Source organism: Nelumbo lutea, chromosome 7 (genome assembly GCF_056320005.1).
Source record: "Nelumbo lutea isolate HS-2025 chromosome 7, American lotus-T2T, whole genome shotgun sequence".
Taxonomy (NCBI): domain Eukaryota; kingdom Viridiplantae; phylum Streptophyta; class Magnoliopsida; order Proteales; family Nelumbonaceae; genus Nelumbo; species Nelumbo lutea.
The window spans coordinates 3,864,706-3,884,597 of record NC_142690.1 but is presented as its reverse complement, the minus strand read 5'-3'; the positions used below and the strand labels follow the sequence as shown (position 1 = coordinate 3,884,597).

At 36.9% G+C, this 19,892-nt stretch overlaps 2 protein-coding genes across 4 annotated transcripts; one reads left to right on the top strand and one right to left on the bottom strand.

Moving 5' to 3' along the window:
• Window positions 1-1,165: 1,165 nt before the first annotated feature.
• Window positions 1,166-13,429, bottom strand: LOC148844710 (NAD(P)-binding Rossmann-fold superfamily protein). 3 transcript variants are annotated; one of them, XM_088953860.1, is made up of 13 exons: window positions 13,090-13,429; window positions 12,162-12,348; window positions 11,916-12,056; window positions 9,520-9,568; window positions 9,183-9,200; window positions 8,680-8,795; window positions 8,460-8,573; window positions 5,724-5,774; window positions 4,242-4,330; window positions 4,064-4,124; window positions 3,892-3,969; window positions 3,614-3,724; window positions 1,166-1,584 (listed from the first exon to the last, which is right to left on the bottom strand). In XM_088953860.1, the coding sequence occupies exons 1-13, from the start codon at window positions 13,092-13,094 to the stop codon at window positions 1,456-1,458; spliced, it is 1,149 nt and encodes a 382-aa protein (XP_088809986.1). In that variant the 5' UTR covers window positions 13,095-13,429; the 3' UTR covers window positions 1,166-1,455. The 3 variants fall into 3 exon arrangements, with proteins under 3 accessions (XP_088809986.1, XP_088809987.1, XP_088809988.1); XM_088953861.1 differs by lacking the exon at window positions 13,090-13,429 and adding an exon at window positions 12,665-12,781 and having other exon boundaries at window positions 12,162-12,385; XM_088953862.1 differs by lacking the exon at window positions 13,090-13,429 and adding an exon at window positions 12,665-12,781.
• Window positions 13,430-16,720: 3,291 nt separating this feature from the next.
• Window positions 16,721-19,593, top strand: LOC148844709 (uncharacterized). Its single transcript, XM_088953856.1, has 3 exons — window positions 16,721-17,267; window positions 17,404-17,742; window positions 18,914-19,593. Exons 1-3 carry the CDS (start codon window positions 16,992-16,994, stop codon window positions 19,400-19,402), a joined length of 1,104 nt encoding a protein of 367 aa, XP_088809982.1. The 5' UTR covers window positions 16,721-16,991; the 3' UTR covers window positions 19,403-19,593.
• The last annotated feature ends 299 nt before the right edge of the window (window positions 19,594-19,892 follow it).

Below are 19,892 nucleotides of genomic sequence, written 5' to 3'. Positions count from 1 at the left end.
TCCAGTTCCAACGGTTTCGATGGTTTGCATTATTAGGACAAATATTTTTCATATAAAAGTTTTATATGAATAAGGTGAAGAAACTGGTTGTTGGCTGAGAAGTAAAAAAAGAAAGGAAAGAAAGGAAGGAGAGGAGGGAAGGAAGATGAGGATTCGACGCTCACTGGTGACGATAACAGCAATGGTAACAGCAAGGCAGCGACAACAGATGCAGATCTCAAATCTGAGATCTGAGAATTAAGATCTCAGATATGAAATTGATTTCTCTTCAACCTCTGCAATATTCTTCTTCTCTCTTTTGGATCTCAGATCTGAGTTCGTGTCTTAGTTTCTCCATTTTCTATCCTCTGCAACTTTCTTAAACTGCAAATCACTGTCTGGGTCAAATTAGTCGACAGTTTGATTGCTTGGGTCAGCAGTTCTCTGGCCAAGTCAATGGTACCCAGGAACAGGTTAAGGGTAAAACGGAACCAATTGACTGGACAATTTCTGAGACTAATGGTCCGACCATCTGGGTCAACGATGATTCAAAAACATTGTTGCTATCGGGCCTATAGTTTAGGAGATTGGGCAAAACTATTTCCCGCAGGATGTCATGTAGGGTCCTCATTCTTTAAGCCATGAAGTAATAAAGCAAAGGGCTTCTTGAATTGAAGGTCAAAGACTGAATATTTATTATGTTTTAAACCTTTATGGGAGGCGACCTAACCTTCCACTCGTAAGATATCGGGGCTGTCCATACTCCAGGCTCCCATTATACCTCCCACAAGAACACGATGCCTATTCCTTTCATGGTTCAAAACATTGAAACGCATCTGTGCATATCGTATGCTACCTATCATTTTCCAGGCTCACTGATACATGAAGATATGATGGATTTGTTTTAGATGATAAAACATGACATGACAATTCTACTGACGAGATCGGAAGAAGAAAAAAGAAAAAAAAGACGGGAGTTTCAGTTGAATGAAATATCAGTACCTTGAACTTGGCCCTTTATTTAAGCAGAAAATTCCTTCATTGAACTTTCTTTCATATAACAATGCAAAGTTTCGATAGTTGGCTTAAAGATGTCAAAGCCTCGTAGACTCGTAGTCATACTGGGGGTAATCTGGTGCCATTTGTTTTTTACTCCTAACCTTAGAAGGTTTCCGTACGCACAATAGGGAAAAGATACCAGTACTAATTAGTTGCATTTACCCATTACACCAACTCACCGACGAATGCCCCCTTCTCATGCATCTGTAATCTGTATCATTTCCACAATACGATAGTACACATTTTGTAAGAAAAAGGGCATCATCCTTGATATCTGTTTCACGGATCTGTGTTCCATTGTTTCGCCTGGCAACTATCTTAAAGTTATGCCTCACATGGAGAGGAAGAAAAAATTTTAGCAGTTCCTGCATAATCTACAAGCTGGCCAACTATGTGAATAAGATGACTGGCATTTGGCTAGAATCTTTTGACAGTAACCTCTGCTCCCTGCTTCATACCAGATTCAAGCATTGCTTCTAAGACAGCAACATCTCGGGCACCTTCAATGAAAGAACTGCGTGGCTCAGCCTCATGGTTACCATCCTCCTGTAATAAAGCAGACAAATAAGATAGCAGTTATGCCCTTTCTAGACAAGGTTGCTCAAGGGTTTTTGTGTGGTGGGTGGATTGAGTTGGCATTTGGGTAGGGCTTCCTAAACTGGGTTAAGAAGGGAGCTTTCCTACATGACCCAATCTATATTAGCCATGTGGATGGATGGATCTTCTGGCCAATCCAGATTGTTGATCAGATAGGGGACCTGGATAGATAATCCTACATCTACTACATCAATCTGTTCCAACCTTGTGGATTAATTCATTGGTAAATTGAACAATCCTGATTAGTAGATGAATTTAACCACCAGAGAAGGGCATTTTTTTTATAGGGAAAGAATATTATTACTACAAGTTCTTAGTGCACAGTAAATTTTATCACTGCAAAAATGGCATGTGGAGGAGTAAGCGGTTCTTTTATCATAACTGGTAAAAAGGAACCATCTTGCAAGTTCTGCACTTTTCTGAAAAGTGCAAATACATCTGTGTAATTCAACATCTTCAAATGCCATGAATTTACTCATCTTGAGATGATATTATATTTGCACGGAATACTGGGATCCATGTCAGCACTGTATGATCTACAGATAAATATCTGAGATTATTTATTTATTTACTCTGCTAAGGAAATCTCATTTAAAAGAGGATGAGCTATGAAAAAGAGTGCATGCAGTTGGGCCCCACAATCTTTTTATACAATCATAAAAGATATATCTATAATATATTATATTAGACCAAATTAGGTTATACTATTATGCATAACATAATATTATTATATTATTTTTTATATAATATAACATTGTATAATATATAAGATATTTTATATGCTATGTAAGATATTGCATATCATATAATAAGCACTACATTATTATCTTAAATATTATACTTTATGGGGACAATTTTTGGGATTTCTATGGTCAATGGCAAAACTGTCAAAGAGCAATATTGTTATACCAACTGCGCCAGTTAGAAGTGATTTGTTAGACATTGAAGGGGCTAGAAGAGCTCGGGATAGACCAAGAAGGATATGGATATTAGTAATAAGAAATGATTTAAGCACTAATAATTTAACAGTGGATATGGCTTTAAACAGAATAAATTGGCAAAACAGGATTCATGTAGCTGACCCCATTTAGTTGGGATAAGGCATGGATGAGGATGAATCTTATTATACTTTATGGGGACAATTTTTGGGACTTCTATGGTCAGTGGAAAAACTGTCAAAGGGAAATATTGTCAAAAGACTTAAATTAATGCTGAACTTATTTAGAAAGGAGTCACCTATGAGAATTTAAGAGGAATTTTCAGAATACAGAGGTGTGATCTGATGTTTAATAGAACAGCCACCTGATTCTTTAAAAGCAAAATTTTTAGAGCCTGTTTGGGAGGGCTTTTGCATCGACTGAGCCACTTCGGAGAAGCTACCTGAGATAGCTTCACCAGAAAGTTGATTTTGCAGCACTCGTAAGCCTATTTCCAACTTTCTGGGTTTTTACCAAACACGGCTTCACGGCATTTCAGGTTCCTTAGCTCAAGTAACGCCAGAAATTGCTGCATTAAAGCCCTCCCAAATGGGCACATAAGAGTTCAGAGGTTAGTTTAGTTCCACCAAACAAAACTTTACACTAATGCCTATACCCAGATAACAAACATAGTTGAGTATGAAAGTAATTCAAACAATGTTGTCTGGGTAAGTAATTTTCACAACAAAAGGAGATTTGAAAGCCATGAAACTGATTTAAATAATTGAACTAAATAATCTGACACGTACACTTCACTTTTTTCCCTCTATTCCTATTCAATGCTGGGCACTTCACAACAAAAAGGGACAATTGAACTAAATATAATACTTTATGCCTCTCATATTGGATGGTCTGGTATGTTCAGCATTAATCAATACTTCATTTAATGGATGAACAAGTGAAAACCAATGAAAAAATTCATTCCATGCCAAGAACATTAGTGACAGAGGAAATAGCCCATAAAATAGGGTAGAATAAAATGGTATTGACATGTATGCTACCTTAAATGAGGACTGTCCAATATCATGTACAAAAGATTTCAGCTCTTCATTAACCCCACTAAAAGGGTAGAAGGAGCTTTCACAGCGTCCATCAGCTGTGTAAAACGAAACCTGTAACAGATGGCAAGACAGATATATTAGGAATCTTTAATTCTTGAAAAAAAATCAGTTTACTCTCCACTTAAGGACTAGAGAGTGGAGAGTCGCAATACTACTAATCGGAAGTTCTCCATATAAATTTCCATTGGTATATTGGTATTGAGACAATTTCTACTTACACTGTAGCCATGCAGGCCATCTTTATTTCCACGCTCAATTTGTAATGTTCCCCTTGAGCCAACAACACGCCAGAATATCTAAATGCACTAAATAATGCTTGAGTCTTAAAGTAGGCATAAAAGTGAGACTAAGATTCGAGGCAATTATGAGAGGAATCCTTTCTGCACATACCTTTGGTGATCTTGTGGAGACTGCCATTACAAATACTCCAGAGCATCCATTTTCCAATTGACTACAGAGGCAGAGAAACACCTGAGTTCTCATTGCCAAGCTTAGTTGTGATGTGCTTGCATACACATACACACACAAACATGTACTTGGAAATTAATGTCATGCTTTACAAACTTACAAGAGAGAGCATATATTATCTGGTGGAGGCAAAGTTGTATCTACATGAGAAGTAATAGCAGACACTGTGGTCACCTCACATCCAACAATCTGTTCATTTAAACATAATCATGAGACCAGCATTTATTATCAGATGGATGGTAGATAGAGTTGGACAATAATGATCTTATTATAATAAAACCTGATTAGATGGATAAATTGAATGCATATTCTTCAATGTTTCAACAAGTGTGAGGCTTATGCTCTGACGGAATATGTCTCAAATCTAAATGTACCTTGTGCATGTTCTTCTGCATTAATTGAAATAGGTTTTGCAACACGATTGAATTGAAAAAAAAAAAATGTATATCCTCACCATTAACCACATAATCTTGTGTAATAGAAACTTGATAAAATAAAACCCTTACCATCAACTCCTTGATCTGAATAGTAGAGACTTGGGAAATCTATGCTTCTTTCTTTTCTTCATGGGGTTACACAATGGGGGGCCGCCTGTCCCCCATACCCATTAACCACCCAACCCTGGTGACAGCGGGATTTGATCCCAAGTTCCCACTACAACCAGCTAAAGACCTTACCAACTGAACCACCATCTATTGGTACTTGGGAAATCTATGCTTGTTATGCTGGAGTAAAGAATGAATGGTGCAAATCCTCTTCTTCGTTGTGAATTCTCCTCCAAGGTTTAGATCATTTATCAATTTTGGAGGTAACATATGGCCTCCTGACGGTTTCAAAGAAAAGGTCTAATTTTTTTGAACATGGCATACTTCACTATATTTGGAACCTGATGAAGGGAAGAAATAGGCATATTTTTTAAGGTAAGAGGTGCGCCGAACTGTCTGTAATTGGGAAATTGGAATAATTAATCTCTTTCTGTTCTACACTTGCAAATTTATTTTATTTTTATTTTTTTATTTTGTAGGGAGGAAGGATGGGTAAGCACTTTGCAGAACTACCAGGATATTCTGGAACTAAAAGGAAAATTTTGTAAGACAGATATAAGACCAGCACTGTTATATGGCATATAGTGTTGAGTAGTCAAGAAACATGCTAAAAAAAGAAGTATCTGAGGTGAGAATGCTGAAATAAATGAGTGGCAAGACAAAGGAGGACAGAGCAAGAGGAAGACCAAAGAAAATGTGTCTGAAGTGGTAAAAATGATCTGATGTAAATGACAGAAAACATGTCTCTTGATCAAGCACAATGGTGGGACAAGATTTGTATAGCGGTATAGCCAATACAGGCCACTGGAGCAGACATGAAATCATCAGGATATTGAAGAAGGACCCATCATCTCTCCCAATAGACAAGTCTGCGAAATTTTAGTTAACTCATGATCTATGATCTTGACAATCAGAAATTAGCATAGTATTGAAATAGTCCACAACAACACCAGGATATGGTGCCAAAATAAACCAAAAGCATTATATTTGACCAAAAAGCAATTGAATTAGAAACATGAAACTGATAATGAGCTTACCATCCTCAATCCTGCAATGAAGTGTACCCCCATATCTAGAATAAAACCTCCCTGCAAAATAGAAGAACTAGTGTAAGGTTGATCCAAAATTTCAGTAAGCAATTAGAATATGATAGAGTGGAAACCTCAAAGCTTGAGGTTGATAAAAATTCACTAGTGTAAGTTGAGGCATAATGGCCCAAAAAGGTGAGGCGTAAGCCTCAAAGCTTAAGAAAAAATTAATTAAAGTTTATAAATTGATAAAAATAGCATATAATATACCAAATTAGAATGATAGAAAGTACAAATATCTATAAAATAGAAATTTATAAGCAATACGTTTCAGCAATTAAGCATTAAATAAAATAATAACTAATCAACTAAAAATTATAAACACTTTACATTTCATTTTTCAAAATTCAAAGTTCTCAAATTATTCAAATGACCAATTTAGAAGAAAGGAAATATATGAAGAATCATCTATATAATTGATTATTAGATTTATGGTCATCCAAATGTTTAGAAGAAAGGAAACAACTTAGTTGATTTGATCTATGCAAAAATAAATAAATAAATAAATAAAAAGAAAGAAAAAAGATCCACTAGGAAAAGAAATGGAAAAAATAACAAAATTGAGATGTTAGATTTAGAATAATAAGAAAAAAATCTCACTTAATTTATCCAAGAGAAAAAAACTTGAGTGACCCCTTTTGCATTGAATACAACCCTAAGAGAAACTAATAGAACTTGATTTACCTTATTAGTTTTTTATTTTTACTCTTTTTATTTGGCCCATAATTATTGAAGTGCTTCTTCCATATATTTTTAATTATAAAATGCATAATATATATATATATATATATATATATATATATATATATATATATATATATATATATATATATATATATATATATCATGTGCATTAAATCACCAAGTAATCATTGATACTTGAGGCAAAGTCTATGTGCCTCGCCTATACCTCAAGGCTTAAGCCTTCTAAAAGAATGTGTAGAATAAGTTGACAGATGATTTCACTTTTCAGATTATAGTAGTTTGCTACGAAGCAGAAATATATAGTATGAGATGATATTTTGGTGCCAAAGATATCATCATTAGTATATATGCACATTAAAAATAACATGAAATGGCAGAATACCATGGAAAATGTGTACTTTTTGTATCTTTTAAATCTAAATATTTCCTAGAGTAATAACTACTTTGCATAGTTATTAAAATAAGTATGGCTAAAAAAGAATATATGCACTGTAATTTTAATAGCAATGGTACAAATGCCACAAAATAACCAAATGTGACCTCTTCTGTTACCTCAGTTTGGTAATCCATAACAAGGGAGAGATTGAGGAAAATGTTACCCATAGAATTAGAGCAGGATGGGCAAAATGTCACCCATAAAAGGAAAAATTTATAAAACAGTTGTAAGACTAACAATGGTGTATGGTGCAAAGTGTTGGGTAGTTAAGAAAGATGTCCAAAAATGAGTGGTAGAAAATGCGAATGTCTAGATGGATGAATGGGAAAACTAGGAAGGATATGAGATTATTTGAAGGAACCTATGAGTAGCTCCAATAGGTGATAAAATGAGGGAAAGTAGACTAAGATGGTATGATCATATTCAGAGAAGACCATTTACAACACCCATAAGAAGTGGCCTGTTACAAGTTGAAGGGGCTGGAAGAGTCAGACACCTAGGAGCAGACCAAAGAGGACATGGAATGTAGTAAGAAATGACTTAATGACTCATAATTTAATAATGGATATGACACCAAATAGAACAAAATAGTGGAACAGGATTCATGTAGATGACCCTATATAGTTGGGACAAGACTTTTTTTTTTATCAGTAAAAAGATTCATTAATGAAAAGAAATTTGTTTGTCTTACTTTTTTATACTCAAACTCAACTTACTAAGCCTTGTCCCAACTATATGGGGTTAATCATTCCACTCTGTTAAGTGCCATATCCATTATTAGTTTGTTGTCCCTTAAATCATTTCTTACTACTTCAACCCATGTCGCTTTTGGTCTGCCCCTAGCCCACTTGTCTTAATTTTTCTTTCAATTAGCACTTGTTTTAGAGTTAGCTAAGAGATGTTCATGTATGTACCGTCCATCTTAAACATACTACTTCATAAAACTTCAATAACTAATACTTGGATTAGAAATGCATCTCAGTGATGGAACCACAGACATGAGATAATAATAGAATACATGATGTGGATAGCCAAGACGTCATTTAAAGCAACTTAGAGCAGACACATACTAGAAAGAGGAGTGAGAGAATATGGTTCAATATTAATATCTATTATAGATGGAAAATGCAATATGCAACATTCTATTTATGAAGTATTCATTACATGATAAGGTGCTTTTGTCAGGTAAGGAACATTCATCCTTGTTACATTCAAGTAAAAACATGCTACAATAATATCAGACAGAGTAATCCATTGTCAAGATCATCCAAACAACAAAAGCATGTTTACAAACTTTATCACAAAAAGTTCAACTAAAGAAACTCTTACTGTGAAAAGCAACATTATATTTCTCAAGTAAATATGTTACATGGAAAGGTGTGTTAGTTGAGGGAGCATCCATCCTTGCTAGGTTTAAACAAAATGAAAAGTGCTACAAGGATATTTCACTAAGAGGTAGCCAATTGTTGAGATAATCCAAATAACAAAAGTGTGTATAAACACTATCACTTATTCACTATCAGTTAAACTAAGGAAAAGCTTACTGTGAAATTACGCCTCCAGGAGCTTGAGAAGTAAGGATTTGAACTGTTCATTGATCCTTCAACAATCACTTGAACACACATCATTTCACCAATATCATTCATAAGTTTTTTGCACTGCAAAAATTCAACAACTATTTATGTTGAGTGCTAGGAAGAAGCGAATAAGTTGCCTATGACACTGATCAGTCAGAAGCAAACTAGATATGAAAGTAACAAATACCTCCACAAAAGCTGGTTCAAACCGATAATTTTCTGCAACAGCCCACAGTGATTGACGAGGGTAATTGGCACATAGGGAATTATAACATGACAGTGCAGATTTTGCCTCACTAACAGCTAAAAAGAATTAAAAAAAAAAAAAACACAAAGCTTGTTAGTAAACAAAATGGAATGGTACAAAAACATGCAAGTATCTTCTACCTATATCGCAGTTATGCAATCTAGTTAAGCATATAACAAGTTACATGTCCTCACTGATAACAAATTATTTAATTTAATCTTCAAATCTGTGGTTATGCCTGCACAAGACGTCCATAATAGTAGTGGAAAGGCAAATTAATGGGAAAATAAATATTTTTTTCCAAAGTAGATGAAATTGTACTGTTTCACCACAAAGATCTCTTTCCTTTGGTTCTATCTGTATGCTGTAATGATAAATTGAATTCTACAGAACCATAAAGAAAAATCCTACAGCAATTAAATTGGATGTGAATTGTGACTTACAGGCTGCAGCTGGTTTCTCTTCATTTCCACCATATATTCCGAGCAACAAAGAAGGCAAAACCAAATGAAAAAGGCAACATTTAGAATTATGCACAGAGGAAGAATCACAAAGTAGTTAATGTTCCATTGGTGATACTAATCATAAGGATCTATTATAACCAAAATTATAACCATTGCAATGATAGTAAGAATAATATTATGAAAAGCCAGCAGGGTTTCTTCTTTCTGAATATAAAAAATCCTGAAGTACATTTCCCAATTTTCTGACTTAAAAAAAAAAAAACCGACAATATTGCATGCCTTTTTAAGGCAACAGAGATTAATGTGAATGCTTCACCTTGGAGAACATGCTTCCCTGCCCTTAGCAACCTCAATGAAATATCCACCTGTAATAAGTAATTGAACATGTCAGAAGAACTCTTAACTTTCTCCAATCCAGGCGTCTGATAGAAAATTGAGGCAGAACTAAGACTTTATGAGCAAAATGATGGGGCAGTTGAAATAGTAGCTAGAACAGGTTAACAGGGCATGCAAGAAAATAAATTCAATGGAAATGAGTACCTTTTTAAAGTTGTTAAGAACCTACCTGAATCTAGAAACTAAGCCAACCACTATTTTGGAATAGGTAAGATAATAGTGGCAAACTTGATGGTTATCCCACCCTGAAATGATTGTTTATTCAATTGGAGCTGATGGTATCAGGTAGTCAATACCCCTTGGAGAAAGCTCCAATACATTGTGGGATATAAGGCTCAAATGGACTGTCCTTTTGGTGGGTGGGGGATATAATAGTTTGACAAGATAAGAAGCTTAAGTGGCCTGATAGGATCGGTTTGTGTGATTCGAGATAAATTGATTAAGACTCAACCCTGTGGCTTAAAAAATGCTTCATCCTCTCTCTCTCTCTCTCTCGACTTTTTTTAAACTTGCTAGCTTAAAGATTCAGAAGGTTTTTTAACTCTATATAAAAAGGCCAAAGGGATTTCATTGTTTGACAACCAAAATTCTATTTTAGAAAAACCATGATATCTTCTCCATTGCTTATTGGGATGTTTCATTAGGCCCACTAATAACTTTGATAGTGGAAATATACATTATTAATTACTAGACATCATTAACTCTGATTATTTGTATTAAAAAATCGTGATTTACAACTTCTTGTTCACATAATGCTTTTCCTTTATGACTTCTATTTTATTTCCTTTTGGATAGGTAGCAATTAGTTGTCAAGGACGGTATGCTAGAAAGCTAAATATTGAATAGGTATACCTCAGTATGCAGTTTAATTCCCCTTCCCCTAGATTTAAAACCTTCAACATTTTAGATATATACGTTCTAGGGCAACCTTATAAAAGTTGAAGTGCTTCTGCTAATGAGCCTCCATTCACCATAAAAATATAGTATCCATCGTCCACTCTCCAAGACATAATTTCATGTTAATAGTAAAAGATACAATATATTTAGAATAAAAAGAACAAAACAAGGAAAATCTTCACTTGAGTTTTAACTTATTCAATGATAATGAAAACTGCAAATTATCTCATCCAAGGGGTGGGATGGATGCCAATAATAGGACAATGATAGCGTTGGTGGGATGCCAAGTAGGAAAGATTTGTTTCTATATATATATTTTTTTAATGGGGAAGACAAAGTGAGCAGAAGATACAGTTTATGTCTTTAACTTTTACCTTTCTATATTGTTAATTTTCAAGAAAGTAAAGGCTAAGATGGTTTAATAACAAAAGCGGTATTTCTAAAGAAATTCCTTTGTACCTTAATTATCTGAGTAAGCCCCTATTTTTCGTCAACAAGGCATTCCACTTAATTAAGGGCAGGGTAAACAAAATAAAGCCCCCAGTAGGTAGGTTGCTACCAACAAATAGAAGGGGCTTGTTGTCTTTTCACTGGTCTTAATTATAAGGCTCTCTAGTTTAAAATATCTATAATATATAGAAAATTCCTTTAAAATATTCTTGAGGATAGAAAAATCAAAGGATTATTAAAACATAGAGAAATGATACAAGTGTCTAGCTCTAACTTCTAAAGCAAAACTACAATAGGAACCTGTCTCCCTACCAAAAGAACTACTAATGGAACAATAAAAGAACCTGAGCATACGACAATGAAGGCCCCTCTATATACCAGAGCCGAAAGCACCACTTCTGGCAGGGTTGTCAGAACATCACTGGCCAACTTGCCATCCCAGATGATTTTTATTTTCAACAACCAAGGTATTGAATTTCATTACTGCAAAATGGACATCCTTAATGTTGTTAGTTCAGTGCCGCAGACTGTAGGATGTGCCAATCGTCCAAGAAATCCTTCCCCACAAATCACCCTCCATAAGGCTCCTCTCAAAACCCAAGTTAGGGCTATTTTGAGGCTATGGTGAAGGGCAATCAACTCTGCTATAGCTTTGCTCACCTCAACAAGATTTGATGTGCAAATAAATATATTTATTTTGATTTATTATTGTACATTATTTTTTTCTTTATGATTGATTCCACGCCATCAAAGAAATACTAATAAGATCGGTTTGAACTTCCCTCTCCCACCTATCACATCTCCAGTATCAATGTGAGGCATTGAGTTTTTCAATATGGGCAAAAGGAAAAAGAAACTTAGAAAATTATCATGTAGAAAGGGGAAACAACATTGGTGTACAGAAACCCAAGGATGTGGGAGGATATAGGGAGAGTCATAACTGCTAAAACTGGGGACGCATGGCCATACCTGAGTCTGTCCAGCAAGAACAACTGCGACTCCACGAATTGAGCTATCTTGAATGATGGCATCGAGACCTTCATCACCCCACTTGCATTCTATATTTGGGAAAAATTCTCGAGCAAGCTCTACAGCAGCTCTTGCAGATTTCTACTTTGATAAATGGACAGGGATAAAACCAGAAATAAATTTTGAAAAATTGCAAAGCAGAGCACCAATATAAAGAAGATCACGAGCAGAAATTAAATGAATTACCTCAGTGCGGCTCCAAATGGATTTAACAACCACAGTATCGGCTATCTCTCTTAGCCTAGGAATGTATTGAGTTCGAACAAAGATTCCAGCACCAAGCACCGCAATATGGGGTTGTTGAGTCATCTCGAAATGTGCAGATTTCGACACCACCCCAACTTTACTAGAATTCAGAAGATAAAACCAAGTTCTTCCGTGGAAATAAGTCGAATATAAATGTTAGTATTCTGTTAAGAAACAACCATAGTGAATTAAATTAGATTCACAGATAAGAAACACAAAATGTCAGTCAAGTGTGGGATGATATCGTGCACTGGAATGCAGATCGAAGTATGACGGTTATGGCTATGTATTGACCATTAACGAGGCTCTAGAGAAGAGATAGTTGAAGTTCAGATCCGATCAACAAGTGTTGAAATTAAAAATATATTCGTCAGGGATTTTTGAGAACCATAGAGATTCAAACGAGTAGAGGTAACTGGGAATGCAAATGAAAAAAATCGTACCTCAGAGTCAGACGAATTGCTGCTGCTGCGAGCAATCGAGAGAGTGAGATTAATTAGATACTTAGATCCACTGTTCACATGATCGCTCGCCCAATGGTATTTTTCCTATGTTTGGTTAAAGGGTAAATTTTTTAAACTACCCTTATAATTTCGCTAATTTACTAAGTGTATTCTTACTGTTTAAAAATTTACTAAGCTGATTAATACTTTTATTACCATTAACACCCATTAACATAAAAAGACAAAAAAGACAATTTTATTTTTTTATTCTTTTTTAAAAAACAGAAAAAAAAAAACGCTGATTCATCAAAACCCTCACCTTTCAAACCCAACGAATCCTCAAAATAAACAAACATCACGAGTATATGGTGATTGAATTAAAAGAAGGGAACGAGAGAGAATGAAGGTGAAGGAGAGAGAGAGACCTCATGGGTTTCGTTGTTGCAAAAACCTCTCACAGAGAGACTGACGTTCTCACTTGCATCCAAGATGCCACCGTTGCTGCTCTTCCCCTCTCGTTCATGGCATCCTTCATAAACATCCTTCAGAAACAACATCCTTCAGAAACGGCTCTGCAGACAAATCCAAAGAAAAGAAAGACCACTGTTGCTGCTCTTCCATTTCTCTGCTCCCTCTATATCTTTTTCCATGTTATCCCTATTTGCAGCAGCAGACCCAGACAAAACCGACAAAGATTGAACCCTTGATGTCACTTCCCCTCCATTTCCGTCCTCATCCTCTCCCCTCACTGGCACTGCATATCTTGGGTTTCCCGATGAAATCTCCATATAAAAAGGAAAGCCCAAAATAGTTTAAAAAGCGACAGAGTGGCTGAAGCAATGAGAGCAAAATCATAACATGTCAGACTCGATTTAAAGTTGCTGCATCTTGGGTTTGGACTCCATCCAAACCCAGCCCCAGCATCAAAGACGAAGATGTCAGCGACGGAAACTGTGCCGGACTTCCAAATCGTCCTCTCTTATTAGTGACTATGGCAGAATTAATCAGAACTGTGGCAGCACTCTTCATATAACGCTCGACAACTAATCGCATCCATAAATTGCTCCTTTTCTTGCATCACTTAAAAATGAAACAAATTGAAAACTGTGGACACACTACGCTCGGAAAAGAAACCTCCTCCATAAAAACCAGTGCCAGACTGTCAGCTCTATTACTCTCATCTCTTTTGTCATCTCTGCTTTTTCTAGTTTTTCATCTAAAGCCCTCATAATAAATGTTTGTCTCGTGATTTCTTCCACTTTTTTCCTGATTACAGAAGACATCGCACTGTAGAGAGCCGCTCTACCGTTGGAAACCCATCCAAAATGTTACCGGATTCCAGCTCTCTCGGTCGCCGAATACTGACGGGTATGATTCTCTTTGTTGCAGTGGCATTAACGTGTCTTGTTCTCAGTGCGGTGATCAATCCCGACGGAGTTACTGCATCTTTTCTTGATACCCAATTCCACGATTGATACCCAATTCGTTCTCTCCTATTATTTCTGATTTCCAATCCAATGCCGTCCACATGGGCACTCTGCAATCAGAGCTGATGATCAAACTGTAAACTATACAAATTTCTGTAGTGTAAGATGTTTCCTTGACAACATCCAATGGTAGTGATTACAGGGGGTTGAGCTTGAAGTGGCCGTTCGGCGTGCCTTGATGACTTTGTTTATTTTGAGGTTTGAGAGGAGTTTCGGATAAATTACGAAGAGCATGGTGAAACCCCTCGTCCTTTCAGCATGAGCTGATTTTCATGTCCTATTATCTGTGCCTGAACCCAAGAGGAAAAAGAGAAAGAGGGAGGGAGGTGGAGGGTAAAATTGAGTTTTAATAAATATGTATATCACGTACGAACGAATTTTGAGGGAATCTTAATAGACCTTAACGATAAGGTAGAGTCAATCAATTGTCAAGTTTCATTTATAACCATTTGATTTGAGTTGATCAAGTTTCAAGTTTTCTACTTGAACTCAAGTCTCATTTATAAAATTAGGCTTATGAACCACTCGAACTCCACTCAACTAAACATAGCACTTGGCCCGTATTGGTAGGGACAGAGCAGAGGGCGGGTAAAGCCCATTGCCAACATGAATGTGTGTGTGAGAGAGAGAGAGAGAGAGCTGAATTGACTTATTCCATTGTCTTTTGGTAAATAACTAAGGTGGTGTTTGGTTGAATTTGCAAAAAAAAAAAAAAAAGATCTTTCAAAGCCCAAAAACTTAAAAGATGATTTAGGCTTCCAAAAATGAAAATAAAGTTTGGAAAGCCACTTGGGTAACTTTGCCCTCCAAAGCCTCTTCTTTGATTCACAACAATATAAATAAAATTATGAAAAGTTGTCTCCAATCAGTTGATTGCAAACTGTGGCTCATCTCAGCAAAAAATCCGCCTTGTTTTCTTCTCCATATTTTCTGGTATGATTTTGATATGTGATGTACCCAAAAATTAAACATTGTAAATCAGCAACCCCAGAACTAAAAAACAACCCTACCTTTAGTAACTCCGGTTATTCAAGTAACTGTTTTTCAGATTGTCCACGAACATTTAAAGAAGACAGAGGTATTCATTTGAGTGATGCTTTGAGAAGGCTTTTATTGAGTAAAGCAGGAGACCCAACTCTATGCGAATTTGGATTCGGTCCTCACAAAACCATACTTACAGCTTAGTGTTGCATTTACAGTAGCTATAAACGTGAACCAATCGGGCGGAATTCATCAAAATTCTTGGATGGATTTTGATCGGTCAAAAATTTTTCCGTATCATGTCTTTCTGGCATCATAAATTTAGATTTTCTGAAAACATAGGCCCAAGGTCCAACACAGCCCAAGCTATGATCACCCTAAAACGGGAGCCCAAATCTCTTAAAAGCAAAATGTGGCACAGCATCCAGTTGCACATTGAGAATGCCTCCCAATTCTTAGAGTGTTTGCACGGCTTTTGCTTTAAAGAGATATCATCGCCTAAAAACTAAAATGGGTCCATCCTTGTTTAATACATTTTATTCGATTTATTGGACATCAACCATCTTTACTGTAGTCTTACATGCTAGGGTGTAAGGGCATACTATTTTTAGGATGTGAGTGGAGTAGAGTCCCTAAATTTGGATTTTAACATCCATTGTTTTACAGAGAAATTGAGAGAAATTATTCTGTTTTTAATTATTTTAAAAAATTAATACAAATAAGATTTCGAAATTAAGGCTCAGTTTGGAAAGAGTATATTTATATAGGACATAAACATTATCTGCTTATCAATTAAGGCTCAGTTTGAAAAAAATACAAATATAAATATATACAATATAAATACATAAAAAATAATACAAAATATAAGATTTTACACTCTACATATATATATATATATATTTATATATATATATATATATATTTATTTATACTCTTTCCAAAATGAGAAGCATAAAGAACATCTGGCTGGAGCTTTTAGAAAACATTTAAGGTCTTAAAACCACCACCGACCCACCAGACTGTTGGACCATTTGGCCTAGAACCGGCCAGGGTACCGGTTTCATTTCTGCCCAAACCACTATTTTCCTAAAAACCATTGAATTGGGGTCAGCAGACCACTGACCCAGACAATATTGTTTTCAGGCCGATTATTCTTTTTTAATTTTAAAAGTTACTGACTAATTCATTCAGATCGAATGGTCAAAGTCAAACGATTGATCCAGAAGCCGATGGTCGAAATAGTTTCGATTCTGAACCGGTTTTTAAAATATTGAAATTGTTTGGTACCGGAATGTTTCTCCGATGCGTCCCCTTAATTCTAATCAGCTTGTGTAGAATGCAAGGATGAATAAAGTAACGTGCCACGTAGGAAGAACATCGTTGACAGCCCAGGCTGTCAGACATTAGACACAAACAGAAAAAACGATTCCTGTACCAAAACACCTTTGTCATTGTCAACATTTAGAAAAAAAAAACGACTTGTGTAGAATGCATGGATCAATAAACTAACGTGTCACGCTGGCAGGAAGAACACCGTTGACAGCCCAGGCGGGCAGATAAGGACAGCCAATGTAGACAGCTCCAAGGCGTTTGTAGGGTAAACCGTATTACCTAATAATGAAAATCGATGAAAGCGTGCCCGCATGACTCCTGCAAACAAGGAGCTCCCTCTAAAAGCGATCGCTTCGTTCAGGCAATATAATGTGAATTGTGAAGAGCTTTGAGAGAAGGGGAAGGAGAAGAGCAAGGAGAAGGGGAAGGCAGGCTTCTTCGATCGAGTCTCTCTTTCTCTCTCCCCTTTTCTCTCTCTCTCTCTCTCTCTCTCTCTCTCTCTCTCTCTCTCTCTCTCCTCGCCATCCATGAGGAAACTCTGCCCCAATTTGGATCGTGAGGATGGCCTGGAGACCGTTCTCGAGGTCCCCATCCCGGAAGAGATGTTCGCCAGCATGGGCAGCAACACCACCGTCCGGTGGCAGAACATGCGCAACTGGATGAAGTGTCAACCTGCTAACGAGACGGATTCCTCTGCCAATTCCGATCTTCAACTCCTTCTCAATGTCGTGGGTTCTCCTTTTATTCCTCACGAGGTGCAAACCGACACCACTGTCAACCGCCCCATCAAAGACTCCTCTATCGTAAGTATTACTATTATAATTAGATTGGACGAGCTTTAATTTGTTGCAGGTTGATTGATGATATATCCATCAATTGATCGCTCATTAATAATTTGTATTAATTCTTCCTTTTCTTGTCGTTTAATTTAATTAATAGGAAGCTTCAACAGCCAAATATATTGTACAGCAATACATAGCGGCATCGGGAGGACAAACGGCATTGAACTCAGTGAAGAGCATGTACGCCATTGGAAAGGTGAAGATGTGTGCTTCCGAGTTCCAAGTTGGCGACGACAGTATAAAAGCAAGGGGCCCCTCTGAGATTGGAGGCTTTGTGCTTTGGCAAAAGAACCCAAACCTCTGGTACTTGGAGCTGGTCTTGCCAAGCTGCAAGGTCAGTGCCGGGAGTGATGGCAAGGTAGCTTGGAGGCAGTCTGGCTCTCAACAATCACATGCCACCAAAGGTCCGCCCAGACCCTTGCGTCGGTTTTTACAGGTATATCATTAACTTTCCATTTTTTCTGTAAAATGCATCAACCTTCTTCTGCTTCTTTCTTGCCACCCCACGTAATGTATTGCATGCCATGCATAAAGTTTCTGCTGAGCAAAAATTTTCTAGAAAAAATTTACCTTGAGAAAGCAGTAGTGTCACATCTGCTATCTGCTAGATGTGTTGTTTGTAGATATGAGATGGTTCGTTCTTTAAACATTTAGCTCGATCGATGCATGGATAGTTAATCTTGAAGAAGAGATGTCCTCTCTAAATATCATTATTAGCAATTCTAGGGCATGCTAATATTGTATCTGGTTTGATAGAAAATACGAGAGAAAGAGAAATTTTAGGGAAGTTCTTAGGCTCCTTTTGTTTGCCATGCAATTTCGATTGAACTTTGCATAGGAGTACATACATCAAAAGAATGTAAATTCTCTGCTTCACTGTTGCTTTTGGTTTCCTTGATCAGGTTTTGTGTTACTTCATGTACAACGCAAGCAATCAAAACAAAGTAAATTCTAAAACAAAATAAATCAGAATTTTCATTAAACACATTTACACTCTCTAGGGTGCAACTCGGGCGGGTCCAACCCGAGCACGACCTGACCCAACCTGAGTTTTTTCATCGGTTGGGCCTGGGTTTTCGGGCTGCAGGCTGGGGCTGGCCAGAAAAGTCAGGCCCAATCTAAACTTGGGTTGAGGCCTCGGGCAGTCTAAGCCCAACCCAACCAAGACACAACTCAACTCGAGTACACCTAAAAAAATACATACATATGTGCATTATATTTATAAAAATATATATTTTTTAATTATTCAAACCCACCCAACCCGGCCCATCCCGAGCCCAAGCCCAACCTGAGTTGTATTGGATTAAGCGCGAATTGGGCCTGGGTTGATAAACTTGGGCTGTGCCAGGCCCGAGCTCAAGATTTGCACCATTAGGCTTGGGCCTGGATTGACCTTCAATGTGATCCAGTCTGCCGGAGTTGCACCCATAAAACTCCCGTACTTTTTTCAGCAATGGAAATGAAACTACATCAAACTAGGCCCAAGGAATTTTGAGAGAATCTTCAGAACTTTCTCTCAGCTTTCTGTTTCTCTATTATTTTGTATCAAACGAAACACTTCCTAATATCCTTGATACTAACAAAAAAGTTTCTTATGGGGAGCGTAGGGACTGGACCCTAGGTCTACGGCCAATTTGTTTTTAGATGCAGTGTGCATAGGAGAGAAGATTATTAATAACGAAGACTGCTTTATACTCAAGCTTGAGGCAAATGCAGCGAGCCTTGAGGCCCGAAATACCAAGGCCGTGGAGATCATACATCACACGATGTGGGGCTACTTTAGCCAAAGAACCGGTTTGTTGATCCAATTTGAGGACTGCAAATTACTGACGATAAAGGGAAGGCGACACAGTAGCATTTTCTGGGAGACGAGGATGGAATCGGTGATCGAAGACTATAGATACATTGACGGCGTTAACATTGCCCACAGCGGCAGGACCCTGGTCACGCTATATAGGTACGGAGATGGTTCCATCAATCACAAAAGGAAGATGGAGGAGACATGGACCATTGAGGAGGTTGATTTTAATATCCGTGGTTTATCCATGGATTGTTTTCTACCACCTGCGGACCTAAAACGGGATCTAGCTGATTGAGAGAAGCATGGGATGAGACTTGATAGTTGAGATAGACACAAAGAGAGAGAGATTTTGTTAAGAATGCTATAGAGGAGATTTGTATATATGACCGAACTGGAATTTCTTGTTTGGTTACTTTCAGAAACGTGGAAAAGAAATTTCCTTTTTTTTCTTTCTTTTGATCAGAATAAATGTCTTGCTCTTCACTATCTTTCTATCTGATTTTTCCTTCATCAGAATAGTTATGCATCAACCAAGAAAGCAAGATGACATGGAGTGTAGGTTGTCACAATGATGGTGAATGCCGCATTTGTTATGTACCTTGGGAGAATTCACCCCTAAAAACTAGTTGTTAGAGAGAGGGAACCCAAGCACATATATACCCCACAACATCTCATACTATCAATGTGGGATACCTCACATTAGCATTGTAACAAGCTTGTTCATGAATAGCTGATCAGCGAACCTCTAATCATAAAAGGAAGCATTTCCTCCAGATACATTTCTA